Source organism: Chlamydotis macqueenii, chromosome 2 (assembly GCF_036417535.1).
Source record: "Chlamydotis macqueenii isolate bChlMac1 chromosome 2, bChlMac1.mat, whole genome shotgun sequence".
Classification (NCBI taxonomy): Eukaryota; Metazoa; Chordata; class Aves; order Otidiformes; family Otididae; genus Chlamydotis; species Chlamydotis macqueenii.
Genome location: NC_141557.1, coordinates 48,094,809 through 48,112,963, shown reverse-complemented (window position 1 = coordinate 48,112,963; position 18,155 = coordinate 48,094,809). Strand labels below are relative to the sequence as shown.

The following is an 18,155-nucleotide window of genomic DNA, read 5'->3' as shown; positions in this document are numbered from 1 at the left end:
CTTAGTGTAGCTGCAATTCTTGTATTTCTGAGAGGAAGTGGAGTGGCTTAATTGCTTCAAGTGGAGGAATCACCCTCATTATGAGTTTGCTGCTTTGATTAGAAGACGCCACCAGTTAATGACAGCCCTCTGGCCCTGCAGCCAGGTACGGGGTGAGCGCTGTCGGGCTGCCGGTCCCCACGGGATGGCGCTTGGGATGTATTTATTGAAAATAGCTGCCCTGGGCTCTCGCTGAGAAACTGCCTGCAAACCTCACAATTCCTGTCTTCTCCTGTCATTTCTGATTTTTTGTTTCTTATCTGAATGGAGCTTTCTCTCAAGAGTTTATAGTATAACATGGATTTGGTTGGAGCCTCCAAGCCAGTACTTTATTTGCTTACTTAATTTTGGGGCTTTTTTTTTTTTTTTGTTGTTTGCTAGGGTTACATTGAGTTATCAGCCATTTGCATGCAAGGATTTGGACAGTGTGTATGAGGAAAGGTGTTATTTAATTGTTCATTGTCTGCTAAAGGACCTATGCTTGCATTAGAAATACTTGATTTTCCTTCAGTGAGACCAGGTTTGTGGCTGTGTTAGCCTCCCAGGCCCTCTCTGAAACTGTTTTTGGATAAAGTGGTAGTGCTTTATTCTTGTTTGCAGATGTTAGTATGACATGTTGCTCAAGGATGCAAATGGGAATTTACACAATGATGTATACAAACAAAAATATGTCATTAAACTTACCAGATAGAGCCAAAATGTGAACAGTACAGAATAATGAAGTTTAAGATAGCATCTATTAAATTAATAATAATAATAGTACCTTTCAATGTATTTTTTTTATTGTTATCATGGCTTCTAATGCATTTTTTAATGTGTTAATCCATGAAAGAGGTAACATCTCCTCTCAAATAGTTCACTGCCACCATCTGAAAAGCTCAACACACAAGCCAAGCAGCCTACCAGTAACAGACACCACAAAGCATAGCATTATAGGATATCATTATCTCTGCATGTAAGTAGGAACTAACAGCTCTTGGAAATGTAAATACTCCACCTGCTCATTGTAAGGAGATTGAAAAGCAGAAAGAGGGATAATAGACATACATTAATCCAGCTGTAAGAAAATCAGTACTCTCAAGGTGAGTCCTCCCCCAAGAAGGGATGTGTTTTCGTAACACAAACTTAACTAATGTGGACTAAGACCCTAGGTATGCCAAGGCAGCTCATGACTTTCACCTGTGCTGGCAAACGTAGCAAAAAGCTAAAGAAAAATGTAGCAAAACATTTAGCAATATATGAGTATTTTTTATTAATAGGTTGCTGGGCAGGGGTTGTAAAGAGTTCTTGAATTACATGCAGGATATGTCTGAAAAAGTTTCCCAGCCAATGAGTTAGGAAAATTATTTAATATGTGTTAAAGCATAAGCTAGAATCGGTAACTTTTTGGTAAGTGTGACGTGTGACATAGGTAACATAGCAGCTTGCTGCTGTCAGAAGAGGAATACCTCCTTCCTGTCTGCCTTCCTGCCTTCCCTCCACCTGCCTCCAGCATGGTCCAGTATCTCTCCTTTGTCAGCCCTAGCACACTTCGACAAGGCTATGCAACTCGTCACAACCAGGTAGATAACAGGAAGGTGCAGGATGACTATTTCAGCAGTGCTAGGTTGCTACATGAGCTCTCCTTTTTTCATAGAACTACATCCTCGATTTTTTTTTATCCTGCTGAAGCTGGGCAATTTAGCAATATTGTCCTGCCAGGTCTTCCTCCAAAATGCATGGGAAGTCAAGTGGAGGGCTCTACAGGATTTCAATGAGCAGTAGAGACAACCTAAAAGGTACTGCCATGTGTGATCCTAGAAAGGCTGGTAATTTTTCAGGATCAAGAGGAGTTGTGATCCTGCTGTTGTCAGTATGGATTCTTTACATTAGCTGGTGGTGATTTCCATGGGGGTATGTGTGTATTGCTACTCCAATATAGCTGCTAAGCAGTTAGAGCTGAGCAAGTCTATGTGAGAAGCCCCCAGGGAAATCACGCATGTCTCGCTGCACGATGAAGTCTGTCAGTACTTCACAGTACAGTGGTGAAGGTGAAACGTGGGAAAACCTGCCCCTCTGGACTGCCAGCCTCCCTCACTGCTCCACTAGATTTTATACACATATTTGTCAGCTTATTTAAACAAGACCAGCAAACTTTTGACTCTACAAGCTTGGTCTGCTCAAATGTCTGGATAGAATGGGATTATCTTCTCTCCCTTGCAGACCCGAGCCCAAGGTAAACCGTACTTTTCCTGCCTAGACACTGCTAGAGGAAGCACACCCCTGGTGCAGGGCTGTCAGAGCTCACCAGCAAGACTTGCAACCCTAAATGACATGTTTTGGTAAATTAGAGTAGGTTTTTGGAGGTACCTATTAAATAAATTGAGGTAACTCAAGTATACAGGGATTCTAGTAATTAACTTAGACTAGATACTTAACTGTAAATAGCTCAGATTTAATGAGACATATCTGTACTAAACTGGAGTCTCCTAAAATACAAGTGCACAGTTTACCTATGCTTTCTATCCTGTAAATCCCATAAATTATGATTGTACAAACTCAACTAATGAACTAATTGATTCAACAACAACTTTCAGATCTTTTTAGAGTGGTTTAGCGATATGTGAGTATTTTTCAATACCAGATTGTTGGGCAGGGGTTGTAATGAATTGTTGAATGACACACAGAATATTTCTGAAAAAATCTCTTGTTACAATTTGAGGAAGCACCATTATGATAAATAAAGATTTTTAATTAAAAAGGTTAAATGACACCAGTCTTCTAAATGCACGTAAAAGCATATTATAACATATTGTAAAACTGAAGTGGAAGCACAATGATTTGAAATCTTGTTCTAGATCTTATTCTAAACATTTGTGAAGTTCATTTATCAGAAGAGGCTTTTATTCTGCAAAAGCTGATTGTTTGGGAAAATAATAAATTTCAACATAAGCCTGTGGTTCCCCTTCTATTATAGCTAATCATGTACTTTCAAATCCTGATTGTCGAAAAGGGCTTTCTGCATCCTGGTAGTGCACAGGTGAGCTATAAAGCAATAATTCAGTTGTGTAATCAATTCACAGATAACTGCAGACAAAAATTGTTCAGAAAGCTGTGAAAGTGCTAGATACTACAGCATGGTTTACTGCATGAGACATGAGGACGGACATTATGAACATGATGTGTCAACCCATTCAGAGCAGTTTGGTGGGTAGGGTTTGTGAAGGCGTTGTCAGAGTTAGCATTTCCTGTGAGAACGGGAGGTAATTGGTCCATCCATAAATACTGCTTCTGTGACTACAGAGAGAGTAGCCTGCAAAGCAAATCTCCTGTTTATGTATTTCCAAATGAATGGTAGAGAGAACACAGCTTTTAGTCTCTCCAGCAGTGTCTGGAGACAGCTAGGAGAGCTTAAGGCAAACAGAAATAATTTCCTATCTGAGAATTGCTCCAAGTCATCCTCTTAGATCCGCTGCAATGAGCCTACCACTTCTGGGTCCTAGGCTGCGTTCTTATAGCCTCCTTTTGGGTGGTTTTGTCATGATTATGCTCCATTTCAAAGAATTCATCACTTTTAAAACCACCTAATTCCACCTGGCTTTATGCATTTGGCTGAAGTACTGAATGAAGTGCCTAATTATTCAAAGTTTTCCCTTAACAGTCAGGAGGGAGAGAAGAACATTTCCAGAAGGCAGTTAACGCTATAGGTGGAGCAGGTTGCTCTGGAGATGCCTGTCTCTCTCCATGGACTGTAGTGGAAATCAACAGAAATTGGGTACTAATCAGGTAGCACAGATCCAGAAAATGAATTGATATGCATCTGGACATTAGTTTTTGGAACAGCCATGACATATTTTCTTCCAAGGGCTGACAAAAATATCCCCCTTTCTCCATTATTAAATGTTGAGCAGGCACCCTGCTGAACAGACTTGCAAAAAGATTTTGCTTTTCTTCTGTTCAGCCTCCAAAGTAAGGGACTTGTGCTTGAGTCTATAACACCCACTGTACTTAACACGGAGCCTCTGAGTACTTCCCACCTTTAAGGGTCCAAGAGTAAGAAAAGAAGATGCCTCCTAGAGATTGAACTTGTTCCAAGGAGGTTGGCGTTTGGAAAATAATCGTCACTGTAGAGGATCCACCTGTGTACATAATCACTGGGAAAGCTGAAAATCTTAAGCACCACCATGTAATAAAAGAGAGATTTTTCAAAACTTGTTTCCAGTAGTCTTTAAGAAAAAACACAGGTGGTGCTCAAGACCAAGCAGTCAGGGAACTCAAGTGCAACTTTCTACTGAAAGCTGGACACCCTGTGTCCTGGTTTCAGCTGGGATGGAACTGATTTTCTTCACAGTAGATGCTGTATTTTGGATTTAGTATAGGATCTGGTATGTGAAGAATGCTGCTAATACACTGATGATGTTAGTAGTCTAAAGAGACCAAGGACTTTTTTCAGCTTCCCAGGTTTTGCTAATATGCAGGTGCAAGAAGCTGGGAGGGGTATAGCCAGTACAGTTGACAAAAACTGGCCAAAGGAAGTATTCCATACCACAGACATCATGCTCAGTATGTAAGTGCAAGTTGGCCAGTGGGCAACTCTCTCTTTCTCGCTGCTTGGGATCATTCCGAGATCACTTTCAGTTTCTTTCCGTGATCACTGCTCGAGATGGGCTGTATTGGTTAGTGGTTGTTGGGTGGTGAGAAATTGTGCATCATTCATTTTGTGTATTTTATCATCCTTATATTTTATTATTATTGTCATCTTCCTTTGCTACCTTAGTAAACTGTCTTCATCTCGACCCACGAGTTTTGCTTTCTTCCCAATTCTCTCCGCCATCATGCTGGGGAGGGGGAGGGTGAGTGAGGGCTGTGTGGTACTCGATTGCTGACTGGGGTTAAACCACAACAGCCTGCCAGGTCACAAGTTATTTCATTCCCACACTTCACTTTCTTTAACTGCACCATGCATGGGAGTGGTGGCAGTGCAGCACTGGGAATGAGAAATGCTGTTTAAGCATATTTTATTAGCTGCACACAGATGCATAATGATTTTTATAGTTCCTTTTAACATAATATATAAGTAAGCAAGAATGATAAATATAATCCAACGAGTGTGGGTTTGCTGGTATTCCTCTGTAAAGACATGGTATTTTCTTGTGAACACACTTAGTGTGCTTTCTTTCTAGCTTCCCTGCAGAGTGATCATACCTATACTTTTATAGGAAGCTGTTTGTTTTTCTTTCTCTACCTATGCAGTAATTATACTGTTCTTCTAATTTATTTGTAGGATTTTGAGGATTTATCAGAAACAGATATAAGCAGTGAGGATCAGCATCATAATGTCAAGCCTGATGGTATGGAAGAGGAGCTTAAATCCAGATTGTTTCAGCTTGCTGCTAAAATGAGTGACAAGGAAACATCTTCTGGTGAAGAACAGGAGTCAGAACCTAGAACAGACCCTGAAAATCAGAAGGAGAGTTTGTCCTCAGAGGAAAATGGCAAAAGTATTCAGGAAGAGTTAAAGAAGGTAAGTGGTCATTGTAGAGGAATGAGGACAGTATTGTAAAAGTTAGAATCCAGAAAGAGAACATTGTGGTTAGAAAATTAAATATAGTTGCTTTAAAAAACCCAAAGTCCCTTACACTGGGTCTGAGCTTGCAACCCTTGTGCAGGTAAATCTTCAGTTAAGGTGTGTGTTCCTCCATGTGTGCCTACAGCATCAATTCAGATCAGTGAACTTAGCTTCTGTAGTAAACCTGTTAAGTGGCTGATATTAATGTAATTATGTCAGTTTATACTCTCTGAGAATCAGCTTATACATTTTTGTTTTAAATCATATCCAGGTTTTTTTTTCATCCTTGCTAACCAACTGGTTTAAATGGGTTTTTTCAGTCCTTTTGTTTGCTCGCCTCTTTTTGGTATCATGTAGTTCATTCTGATATCCTAGATCTTTCTTTTGCCTCTCTATTGGAATATTTTGTTCTTTAAAGCTTTCCAACCCTGTTACTCTGTCAGCTAATAGGCCTCTGTGAGTAGTGATATTCTAGTGAAACTGAAATCCAGTGTCAGTTCTGATAATGTATGAAATACTCCATTGGTGCCATTTCACCCTTACAATGAGATGTCTGCTTTCAGTGTCACTCCACAGGACTTATCACTGCTCTCTTTCCTTTCTACCTCTGAATTTCTCTTCAGATCATGTAGTGTGCTTGAATTTGGTTCTGTAGAAGCCTGGCACTGTCCCTTGCCAGTCAAGCACTCTTATCTCTTAGATCACCTTAGGCTCTTTCTTATCTACTGTGTGTCTTGACTTACCTCTTGGGGTCTTGTCTGCACAGCAGCTCAGCTTTGACAGGGGATGTGGACAAAAAGGAAATTTATTCTTCATCATTTGAAAGGCGTTTTGTTCAAATGATATAAAGAAATAATACACCAGGATGTGGATCAAGTGACCCAGGTGGACAACAGGACATTGTCCAAGTGTGCAGAAATGGTGTCAGGAAAACCAGTGCCCACCTGGACTTGAATCTGGTGAGCGACATGAAGGGAAATAAGAAGGGCTTCTACATCAGTAGCAAAAGGCAAATGAGAGAAAGTGAGGTTTACTACTGCAGTGACCTAGTGACATAGAAAATGCTAAGTTTTACAACATTGTTTTCACCTCAGTTTACGGGTAAGATTTGCCCTCAAGAATCCTGGGACCCTGAGACCTATGGGAGAATCTGGAGCAGTGAAGACTTACCCTTGGTAGAGGAGAATCAAGCTAGCAAAGATTTCAGCAAATGGGACATACACATGTGCATGGCACCTGATAGGGATGCGCTTACAAGAGCTGAGGTAACTGGCCCTTGTCATTGTGAGGCCATTCTTGTTCATCTTTGAAAGATCATGGTAATCTGAGGCATTCAGAGCACTGAATATTGTTTATTTTGACTTTACCAAGGCTTTCAACACTGTCTCATGTAACATCCTCACAGACAGATTGAGCTAGTAAGGACTGGATAAGTAGACAGTGAGATGGATTGAAAATTGCATTAATTGCTGTGCTGAAAGGGTTGCAATCAGAGACTGAAAATCCATTTAAACATAAAAAGCTTTTTCACTGTGAGGGTGGTCAAATGCTGGAATAGGTTTCCCAGAGACATTGTAGAGTCTATGTCCTGAAGATAATCAGAATTTGACTGGACACAGCCCTGGGCAACCTGATCTAGTTTACTCACTTTTGAGCAGAAGGGTTGAACTAGACAATCTCCATGGACGTCCTTCAACAGGATATATAGACTAGTTAGGGTATAACATGATGCAATTAAAGCCGAGAATTAAAGGCTATAAGACTTTCTGAAATGCTCCTGTATGGTGAACTGAGCACTGAAAATGGCAAGTGTATATTTTGTAGTGTATTTATTCATCTGCATGCATCTGAAAAGTAATATTCGTTGGTTTTTCCTCCTCTAATTTTATCATTTCTTTAACAGTTTTCTGTCAGTTATTTAAAATAATGCAAAGATTAATTTTTTTTTCCTCAGTAAAATTTCCTTGAGTTTAAAAGAATAAGAGACATACCATGTTCAGCAAAAAAAAAGAGAATGCTTGGAGTTCCTAATTAGTTATTGGTTTTGGACGAAAAAAAAAGTTTCAGTCATTCATGGTCACAGTATGTATTCTTCCTGTCCATTATAAATAAACCAAAATATCCCAGTACTATTCATGGTCACGACTTCAGCGGAATTGATAGTGGAACTTGCTTCAGCTGTAGAGAAACAAGCAGGTTTGCTTTCATTCTTACTCTTGACAGTTGTCCTTAGAGGTGATTTAAAATCTTTTGACGTGTGCCTTCTCTTTGGAAAGGTGGCTGACCAGCATCTTACAATGAAATACTGAAGGTGACGGTGTATAGTACCGGTTGTGGCTATGGTAACCTAAAATATGAAGACCTAGCTAAACTCCTAAAACACGCAATAAATTTGAGTAGATGGTATGTCTCAATGGAGACAAGCATAGAAAACATATTTTCAGGGAACCAGTATTTTTAGGTGCCTTAAAAGCCAAATGTCCCAATATGCTGTCTCTAAAAAGCCTGATTTTTGGAGATTGCCTATGTAGGGAATTACATATCTTTCTGACTGGCACTTAACTTCTCAACAAGAGACCCAGACTTCTGACCTGGGCATCAAGTTTCAAATAAAGTATACAGGAGCACTAATTCTGGGCCATTGAAATGAGAGCTCAAGTGCCTACAATCTGTTTTGAGCTCTTGAACACAAATTAAATATTGTGTTTTAGCCATCTTGCTTATATTTTAGCCATTTTGCTTGCCTCTGTTAGCCTTTAGTCTTCTATTCTCAAGCTTATTCTGGAACACATTAGCAACCTTAAATCACAGGGAATTTCTAGTTACAGTACATGTGACCATAGACTAAGATTTTAAAAAACATGTATTGTTCATTGAATCACTGGAAATTAAGTACCTGATGCTCATGAAAATCTGACATGTCAGCACCTTTCAAAATCTGGACTTCTATTTTTAATGGAAGCTGGGAATCTCATATAATCACGTGTTGAGATGATGCTTTAAAAAGGGTATTTAGTATATTCAGGTCTGTAGCAATAGCAAGAATTGACACGTCTTGAGTGGGGAATTAGCTGTGGTTGGGCATTTATGTGTTCTCAGTTGCTATCTCGAGCTAAGCTCTTGAGTTGTATGTCTGCCTTTAGATATGAGTTTGAAAATGATGACCTTTGAGTTAATTACTTAGATCATGTGGGATACTTGAGGATTTAGGTAGGTATTAATTAATGCAAGTTAATTTTATGCCTTAGACTTAAATCCTCTTAGATCTTCAGCATAAACATTTTCAACATTTCTAAGTTTGTGATTGCCTGAAATGGTCTTGTGGAGATTCACAGCTCTCTAAAACAAACATAATCCTACAGCAGGCTTGTTTTTATAGACAACATTCTGTGCTTCTTAACCTGCAGAAGTAGTTCATGGTCTTTCAGGGATATGCAGACCTCTGGAAAGCCTGCACATCTCAGTAGTGCAATGAAAGGCCATGGAGTCCTCTGTGCTCAGGCCAGAGGTAGCCTTCAGCCCCTCTAGAATTCAAGTGTGAACAAACCAAAAATCACATTGTGCAACTGTTGTATTAGGGAGGCATCTTGTACTAGCACAGTGATTTCCACAGTTCTTTCTGCCTTGCTCTTTTTTTTCTTTTTTTTTTTTTTTTTTTGTTTTTGGCTTCACCCCCCCCCCCCCCAAACTCGAACCAAATATCTAAAGAAAAAAAGCAAAATGTAAATCCCCTTGGGGGAGTGTCTTAATAATACTGATCCTGAGAGCAGCAAGCATGATAAATGACTTGTATTTAGCTCTTGCTCTCCTCTATCTTCCCTCCTTCTCTTTTAATGCTTTCATGAAGATGAATAGGCCGGGTCTATATTTTATGGTATATCCCAGAATTACATTCTAAGAATGCAATTTCAGCAGTGCCTTTGAGTGCAGTCTATCACTGTGACCAGTCTATCAGAGACTACGGAAATACTGTTTAAAAAACAGAATAGCCTCTGCCATTTTTGCAAATTGCCCCATGCTGCATAGAAACTGAAATAGTTGTTAAAACCTTACCTGTCTTTCTCTTTTTGTCTCCTTCTACTTTGTACTCCTCCTTGCTTAAGATATGCAAATAAGCAGGTGATTAAACCTCAGTAGTAAAGTTGAGTTTCTGTCCTCTTAGCATTGATGGAACTGCTGTGTGCTTGAGGAATTTCTTTTAATCTTTTTATGCATTTACTTCCACTCAGAGAATCTTACAAGCAAGGCTTAGTAACGTCGTTTAAATCCTGCTGTTTTCTGTTGACATTGTTACATGACTAAGCACACAAGAGCCCTTTTCTGAATGACAGCCTGTAAGTTTGTTAAGTAGCACACTGGGATTCTGTTCCCTTAGTGAAAGCTCCCAAGTTCCTTGACAGTATGAATAACAGCATAAATATTCTTTCCCTAAAATATTTATGCCTTCATTCTCTGGAAACATTTTATTCATCTTAGGTTTCATAAAGCTTTATTTACAGGGAAATATGTACTACAAGCATCATCTTCATGTCTGTTTGTGCCAGAAGCCTATATTCTTTGTTTCGTGAGAGTACATCTTACATTTTTCACCAGGTAAAGTAGCACTTTTCAACTACTGGTATAATGAGATTGACACTTGATAGAAAAATCTGTGTGGCATCTCTCTTTAGCGAGAGGAATAGCCAGTAGCTGTGGATGTGGGCGCATGTTACCGCAGCAGAAGAGGCAGTTAGCTCCCTGGTGTCGTGTATGCGGTGGCTATGCCTGCAGCTGGCCTTGGAGAGAGTGGCCAGGGCTCAGTAAGGGAGGTGAGGCACGGGAGGTCTCACGGAACTTGGTCACTGGAGAGGAATATGCTCACGGCCTTGATGGAGCTGGAGAATGGCATTGGACGTGCACATGGCAATGAATCCCTCCTGCCTATCGCAAATCTGTTAAAGCATCACAGTAGGGATGGCTGCGATGTTGTAACAGCAGTGCTATAGTAATGAGAGAGAGCCTCTGTCTCCTGGTGGCTGGGCTCCTGTTAATCATTTGTGCTGGTGCGTGCACTGTCCTCACAGAATGATGTAGTAGTTTTTGTGATGCAACTCCCTGAACTGAAAATGTTGCTGAGGAACTGCTAGGTATTTTGGTTGGTGTGTTGGCAGGGGTTAATAGGAAACTGCCATCCAGCTTCATATGCCTGAAGGCTTTAGAAATGACTGAGTAAAGTTCCTAAAGGAGTCAGAACCCCATGGCTCAATGAAGCAGGAAAATGTAATAGCATAAGCATAGTAGCTTTACTACGCTGTTACTACTATGCTAATAAAACTGAATGGTGTAATACAATGACACCTTCCTGGGTTAACAACTCAGAAGGTATTTGTGTGTCTGTTGTTTCACATTTTTGGTATGCAAGATGCTCAGAATAATTCCTGTGTTTTGGTGGATCGTGGCTTTTATTACGATTTTAATTATGTGGGCAGTCTTCCAAAGTGGACTGAAAACTGAATGCGGGTAGCATTGTAAAATGTGATCTCTAAGGTTTATGAACTGCAGCTAATCTATACATAGGATTTTGAATGACAGTAGAGAAAAGAGATTTTTGTTAAGGAAGGCAAAACAGTGTCTTTTTCTTCTAAAAGATATATGAGACTTTCATCTTCACATTGGACTAATGGATGCACAGTTTAATGTTCTCAATTCAGCAAATCAGTCAAGTATATGTTCAGTTTTAAACAGAGGATTAAATAGTTTGCTGGACAAAAATCCTATTCAAGAGATTTTTCCCATGTATCTACTACTATTTATTGGTCTTTACTATGGAAAATTAAGTTGATCCTGAGTTTATTTTGTCAAAATCTGAGTCTCTGATTTCAAGAAGTATAGTAGCTTTGATACTATAAATGTTTATTTTAAAAAATTTTCAAAAGTGGGCAGTGATGTTTGTGTTCCACCAATTCTGACACTTTCTGGGCTCAATACAGTTGCATAAGTATGGATATAGATAGTCCATCTGAGATGCCTGAGGGTATCCCACAGAGCCTTCAACTGCTAGTCCGGAGAAAAAAGGCATCTTCCAGGTCTGTGTCATATCTGACAGCGTTGTTTGAAAATCCTCAGATTTTCAAGCTGCTTCAAATTGCACCTTGTCTGCCTGTGTTAAAGCAACTGAGTCAAAGCCTGGTTGAATTTACCTGGAGAAGTGCAGAATGGGTGAGGTTTCAGCTGGCTTCACATGGAGGATGCAGCACCTTTGTAAATATGATTCTCATAGTCTCATATTTGATACTTATGTGCATGCATGCCCAAGCCAGCTCTGGCCAGCATGCATGTAATGTGAATCTCCTTCAGTTGTCTGATCACCAAAGAATTATTTACTTAGAAATAAAATGTAAAAGCCCATGCAACGCTACAGGCTTGACGAAGAGTGGCTGGAAAGCTGCCTAGTGGAAAGGGACCTGGGGGTGCTGGTAGACAGCTGGGTGAACATGAGCCAGCAGTGTGCCCAGGTGGCCAAGAATGCCAACAGCTTTCTGGCTTGCATCAGGAACAGTGTGGCCAGCAGAAGTAGGGAAGTGATTGTGCCCCTATACTCGGCACTGGTGAGGCCTCACCTTGAATACTGTGTGCAGTTTTGGGCCCCTCACTATGAGAAGGACGTTGAGTTGCTGGAGCGTGTCCAGAGAAGGGCAACGAAGCTGGTGAGGGGTCTGGAGCACAAGTCTTGTGAGGAGCGGCTGAGGGAACTGGGATTATTTAGCTTAGAGAAGAGGAGGCTGAGGGGAGACCTCATTGGTCCTGAAAGGAGGTTGTAGGGAGGTGGGTGTTGGTCTCTTTTCGCAAATAACTTGTGATAGGACAAGAGGAAATGGCCTCAAGTTGCAGCAGGGGGGGGTTAGGTTGGATATTAGGAAACACTTCTTTACTGAAAGAGTTGCCAGACACTGAAACAGGCTGCCCAAGGAAGTAGTGGAGTCACCCTCCCTGGTGGTGTTCAAAGAGCCGGGTAGATGTGGCACTAGAGGATAAGGTTTAGTACGCATGGTGGTGTTAGGCTGATGGGTGGAGTTGATGCTCTTGGAGGTCTCTTCCATCCTTAAGATTCTATGATTCTATGATTCTATAGAAAGTCAGTAAAGATTAGTGTAAACTGTTGGAACTAAATGGGGGGAAAATAGACTAACAAAAAATTTGCTATTTTCTTGTCTTCTTTTTTAAGCAGCCCAGAGACTTGCCAGTGACAGATGAGCTTTTTCAGATCTAGCTGGAAGAGTTTAAGGCAAACGCTGCTCCTCAACTGGATGATACTTCTGTCACAGCACAGCCAACAGAGTAACTGTGGTTGTGTCATTACTTCAAGGCAAAAGCAGTCAGTTTAATTTAAATAGACCTAACTAAATTAGGGGGATTAAGGTAAGCCTGCTGATTTGACACTGGAGAGTGGTAGTATGAAGGAGTTTATTTGTTCATTTTGGAACAGTAAAGTCCAGCAGAGTGACAGCAGCAAACAATAGGAAGTGATGTGGCACAAGGTGTCTTAACTCAGCCCAGGTGTCTCCGACATGAGTAACTGACTGCGGCATAAGTGAGGTACAGACCCTTTTTTAACTAGAAACATGCAGAGTGTTGAAATTGCAGTTGTGTAGACCAAAATATTGAAGATAGCTCACTTTTCTTTTTCTTAACACTGCTGCAAAATTATTTTTCTACTGCTAGTGCCACATTTTTTGTGATGGTGGAAATCAGTATTTCCCATCTGTTTCATGTTATTAAAAATGTTGTGTCATTTGCAAGATCTATCTTAGTGAGATCTGTTATTCTAAATCCCACAAACAAAAATAAATTAGGCATTGTTTTATTTAAAAAATTTTAGCAATTGTAAAATTAAATTTTATTATATTTTGTATTTGCTATTTTCTTTATCCTTGGTATTCATCCTAAAGTTCTCTCTAAATCTGAACCTATATAAATGTTAACCTCTGTAACTCTAAACGTAACTTTTCTGCCTTTTTATTTAACTGCTTTCCCACTATCTAGGAAAAACAAAAGGCTTTTGATCTTCACTTAAAGTTGCAGTTTTTATCCACTGTATTGGAGCAGGTGAGAATGCTTTGTTTTGTCTGTGTCTTCTTACATCTCTTACTATGTAAGAGATGCTATGAAGTGATATTGAGGGTTTCCACATTTCCCAAGCAAAATTCTCAAAACGTTTTCCTGTAAATATCAGGCCTGAAAAAATTATACCTTTTGGCCAAAAATTATTTTATAATCACAGCCAGCCCTGTGTTATTATGGAAGTGATGAGTATGAAGTAGACATGTGGAGCAGACTGGCTCTCTTATTTGGCTTTGCGATGAGAATTTGGTTTTATTGGTAAAGAAGAACAGAAGACAAAGATAATGATCTTCCTATTCTGAGGTACAGAGCTATTTTAACAAATCTGGAAGGAAAAAAAAGTTAAGATTTTATTTCAGCAATAAGATTTTTAGCAGTTTCTGACCATAATGGTCTTCAAAAACCTTTCTAAGCTCCCAATTGAAAAAAAATAAACAAAACCCTTAATTCATTGTAGAGATTGTACACAGTGAGTAGGCACTTTCTCACATTGCTGCTAGTGTCTATTGTTTATAATTTGTCTAGATGGAAAGAGGTTTCATATTCTGTGCTATTTGAGTCTCAGCTTATGAGAATCAGATATTAAAACAGATTTTCATTTTATTTCCTGAGCCAAAATATACTTATTCCGTATTTTAAAATACATGCAGTTTTTAGTATGTCGTATTTAGTGGTAAGCAAATTAATTCTGTAGCATTCTCTCAGTCATAAAAGAAGAATCACTTCTTTGTGTCAGAAGTTGGTACTTAATTCAGCAACTCCTATCAACTTTTTCTTTTTTCGTTACTCTCAGAGTTAAATTTTATGCTATGAATTTTAATCACCTTTTAATCATCTTGGCTTTCGTTAGTAAAAAATATTAAGGATGATTTTAAAGAAAAAAATGTTTTTCCATTTGTGCAATGTCATCAACCTCTGTCCATTATAGATACTCTTACAGAATCCTGTGCACATTTTAAGATTTAACTATTTCCATTTCCAACTTGGACCATAATATTTCACTTCTTGGAAAATAACTTCCATTCTCATGATCATAGGCAACTTGTCTCTAGAAATGAGGCATTACAAATTATTAGGAATAACATTCTTAACTACATTAGGACAGTGGATTGAATTAATTAGTAAAGATCTAATATTCAGAATCAAAAAGAGAGACAGTATTTTTGTGTCATACTTTGGATGATGTCAGTAGAATCATAGCTCACTCTGTAAGATCATTTAGCTTTCTTTCTCTACATGAGTGCCCATAAATGAAGGTATGGATGTTAAGGCCAAGGCAGGAAGTCTTAAACTTGCACAGAATAGTAGTTCCTTAGTACAATACTTTGTCATAGTATACCTGTCTTCCATCAAATATCAGGGTAAATTTTAGCTTTCTTTCCCAGTCTTTGTGGTAACGAGTGATTAGGGCTCACTTTTAGGAAAAAAAGATTTTTTGAATGTTGGTGTTGACGACTGCCATTGATGGTTGGGCATTGGTAGCTCTGTTCCTCCCACACGGTGACTTGGCCAGTGTCCCAAATCTTGCTTGCCTATGAAGGAGATGGACTTCTGGCAGGCTTTTCCGGGCCTTCTCAAAGCTGTACAATGAACTCCTGCAGAGTGGGGAGATGAGAAGGCAGGTTTAAAGTGTGGTTTTGTTTTAATCAAGTTTGGGTTCAGTCAGGTTACTCTGAAAAGATTAATCAACCAGTGGCAAAGCAAAACTTGTCTTCTCCCTAGTCCTCTTCAACTCCTTACCAAAAAATGAGAATGTTGACTGAGAAATGGGTGTGCGGCTGGGAGTGTGATAGAATGGCTTGAGTGCAGAGTTAAAAATGATTGCACTACAAGTCATCATGGACACGGTCAATACTGCCAGGGCTGCAAGCTTCCCTTGCTCTTTTTCTTGATCTAGGTGTTGATGGCAACTATCCTCTATTGAATTGTATGTCACTGCCTCCCATGCCAGTTTAATAAAGCCTAACAATGCCATAACATCATAGTAGCAAAAAAGAGGAAATGCTAATGGTTGAGTACATCATGGAGAAAAAATCAGTTTAAGTGATGGAGAACTTAACAACTTTAGGAGCATTAAAAAGAAAAGCAATAATTTTCATGCAAAGGAAACAATGTGGAGGTGTCATAGGCTGCTGAGATGCATACAAGGACTTAACACTCACCTACTCTCAGCAGTTTGGACACTTATGTTGCTTCAGTTTTATCATCCTGCCTTACTCCCATTACCTTGTGCAAGGATGCAAATACTGTTCTATAAAGCAGCTTGCAGTGTAGCATGCTTAAGTAAAAAAAAAAAGGAAGTATCTGCAGCATCAGCAGGGAAAAGAAAGAGACAGCAGAAGAGAGGGGAATGGCTAACAGTCAGCAAGAGCTGGCTTAGACCACCAAAACATTATCTTCAGCAAAACAGGAATCCTTTCCATCTGTCCAACCGCACATAGAAATGACAGTAAAGGAGTTTTACAAGATGCTATTTGTTATATTCAATACATGCAGGCCTACATACGTGTATATGTGTCATACGCACTTTTAAAGTATTTCGTTGGTTTGAAAACTCTTCCACAAAGAACTGGGGAAATTGAGCATCTTCTTTTGACTGTATCTTTAACGTATTTGTCAGCATGGACATTAATTATGATAAAAAGGATAAATGCAGGTTTTCTTCATTCCATTAACATCTTAATCTCAAATTCAGTAAAATATATATATATTCTCATAACCAGTTAAAAAATTCAAATTTGGATCAGCTACATCAATTTCATTTGGGAGGGGTGGTGTTAATCCAGAATTAGGGAAGCACAGTTGAAATCAGAATGCATCCCACTGTTTTGAGATGAATGGTTGCACTTAGCTTTTCTGTGCTAGATGTTTGTAACAGAGATTGCTTTCTGCATCTGTCACATCCATATTAGCTCTTTGACTTGCTTGACAAGACTGATGGGAGAGACTTCATCGTGGCAAGATAGCTGTCTCTTTGAATCCTTTACAGGTGTTAACAATGACCTTTCCTGCAAGGCCAAGATAAATTAGACAGCCAAGAGGTCTTTAGAGCAATTTGAAATGTCCACCTGCCAGGATGATCTTGGTGTGCGTGTGTCTGTGAATTTTAGGTGATTTTTATAGAACCTAGTAACTTCTAAGTTTGACGTGGGTGGATGGGCAGGGGACAAGATTGTGAAGCCCTAAAACTCCAGGACACTTTTTCTTTTTTTTTTTTCTTTTTTTTTCCTCTTTTCTTTTTTTCTTTTTCCTTACATATGTTAAATTATTATATCTGGAGTAACCTACTAGATTTGCAAATTGGCCATTTTGGAACATGAGTTGTTTTAATAGCTTTTGACAGTTGCTCAAAAAAGAGATAATAACCTATGCAAAACCATTGATTGCATTTCCAGTTTTTCCAATTTGAGAACCCTTGAACTCCCCACATGTTAATTTTATGTCTTCCTTGGGCAGACATTAATATCTTCTTACTTCTTGGTAAAATGCAACCCGGGGCAAAGCAGAGTTCTAAATATCCTTTAGCAGAAAGCTTTCACAAAGTTTATATTTAAATACATTGAAATACTGCTTGTGCTCTGAAGTTTTGGGATATCTGCTCTTCAGATATATTCAAAGGAAAATCACTTTTGCCCTGTATTTACGGTGTTTAAACTCTAGTGCTGTATCCTTGTTATATGATAAAAGCAGATGTTTCACAAGCTTAAAGAAAAACTTTAATGTTGTGACTCCTGTATCTAGATAGCTGCAGGCTAGGAGTGAGGTATGTTCATTGATACAAAAATTTTATGGACATTTATCTAGCTGCCTTGTGCAACATTTAATGTGAAGCAAATCTTTGGTTTTAAAAGGCAAACAGCATCTACCTCTAAGAACTTACCTGAAAATTATTCTAGAAAAGCTAAAAATCACATTTCTTACCCATTGAACTTTTCTTCCACTATCCATTACCTATTGAGAAGGTAGGGTGTTTTACTCAAAATCTTGATTTCATAAAGCCTCCTGTCACAGAACACTTTACCAGGGAAACAAAAACCAAAAAACCTGTTTGGCAGTAATTGGTCTGTAATAAATGCCAATATGGATTCTCAAATTCTGATATAAGAACACTATTTTCTAATTTAATTTAATCTTTTTTGGAAATCCATCATTAACTACAAAGGATAATAAAAAATTTAAGAAATAATGAACCCTGAAGTGAGGCTACAGTTCTTGAAATGGAGAGCATACATCAGTGAAGATGATGAAGAAAGTGTAGTGTCTGACCTTTTTCCTTTTTTGCTCACCACTCATAGAATAGAAAAAGAGTTAGGTACTTGTAAAAGCAAATAGTAAAACAAAGTAACATTGATTTCTTCTTCTGTCCTATAAAATTATTGATCTGTTTTTAACCTAATTGGCACTTGTGAAAATAAATGGAAAAAAAAAAGTAGGCTATTTATGGGGTTCAAGTATTTGTTCTCAGTAA

The 18,155-nt window shown here is 38.9% G+C and overlaps 1 protein-coding gene across 4 annotated transcripts in view; it reads left to right on the top strand.

The window, feature by feature from the left end:
- The window catches only part of MYRIP (myosin VIIA and Rab interacting protein), a 239,444-nt gene that overhangs the window by 207,708 nt on the left and 13,581 nt on the right, over window positions 1-18,155 (top strand). For all 4 annotated transcript variants that reach the window (XM_086742861.1, XM_086742862.1, XM_086742864.1 and 1 more), the window contains exon 11: window positions 5,303-5,542. In XM_086742861.1, the coding sequence (XP_086598987.1) occupies window positions 5,303-5,542 (240 nt within the window). The remainder of the gene's footprint in view (window positions 1-5,302; window positions 5,543-18,155) is intronic.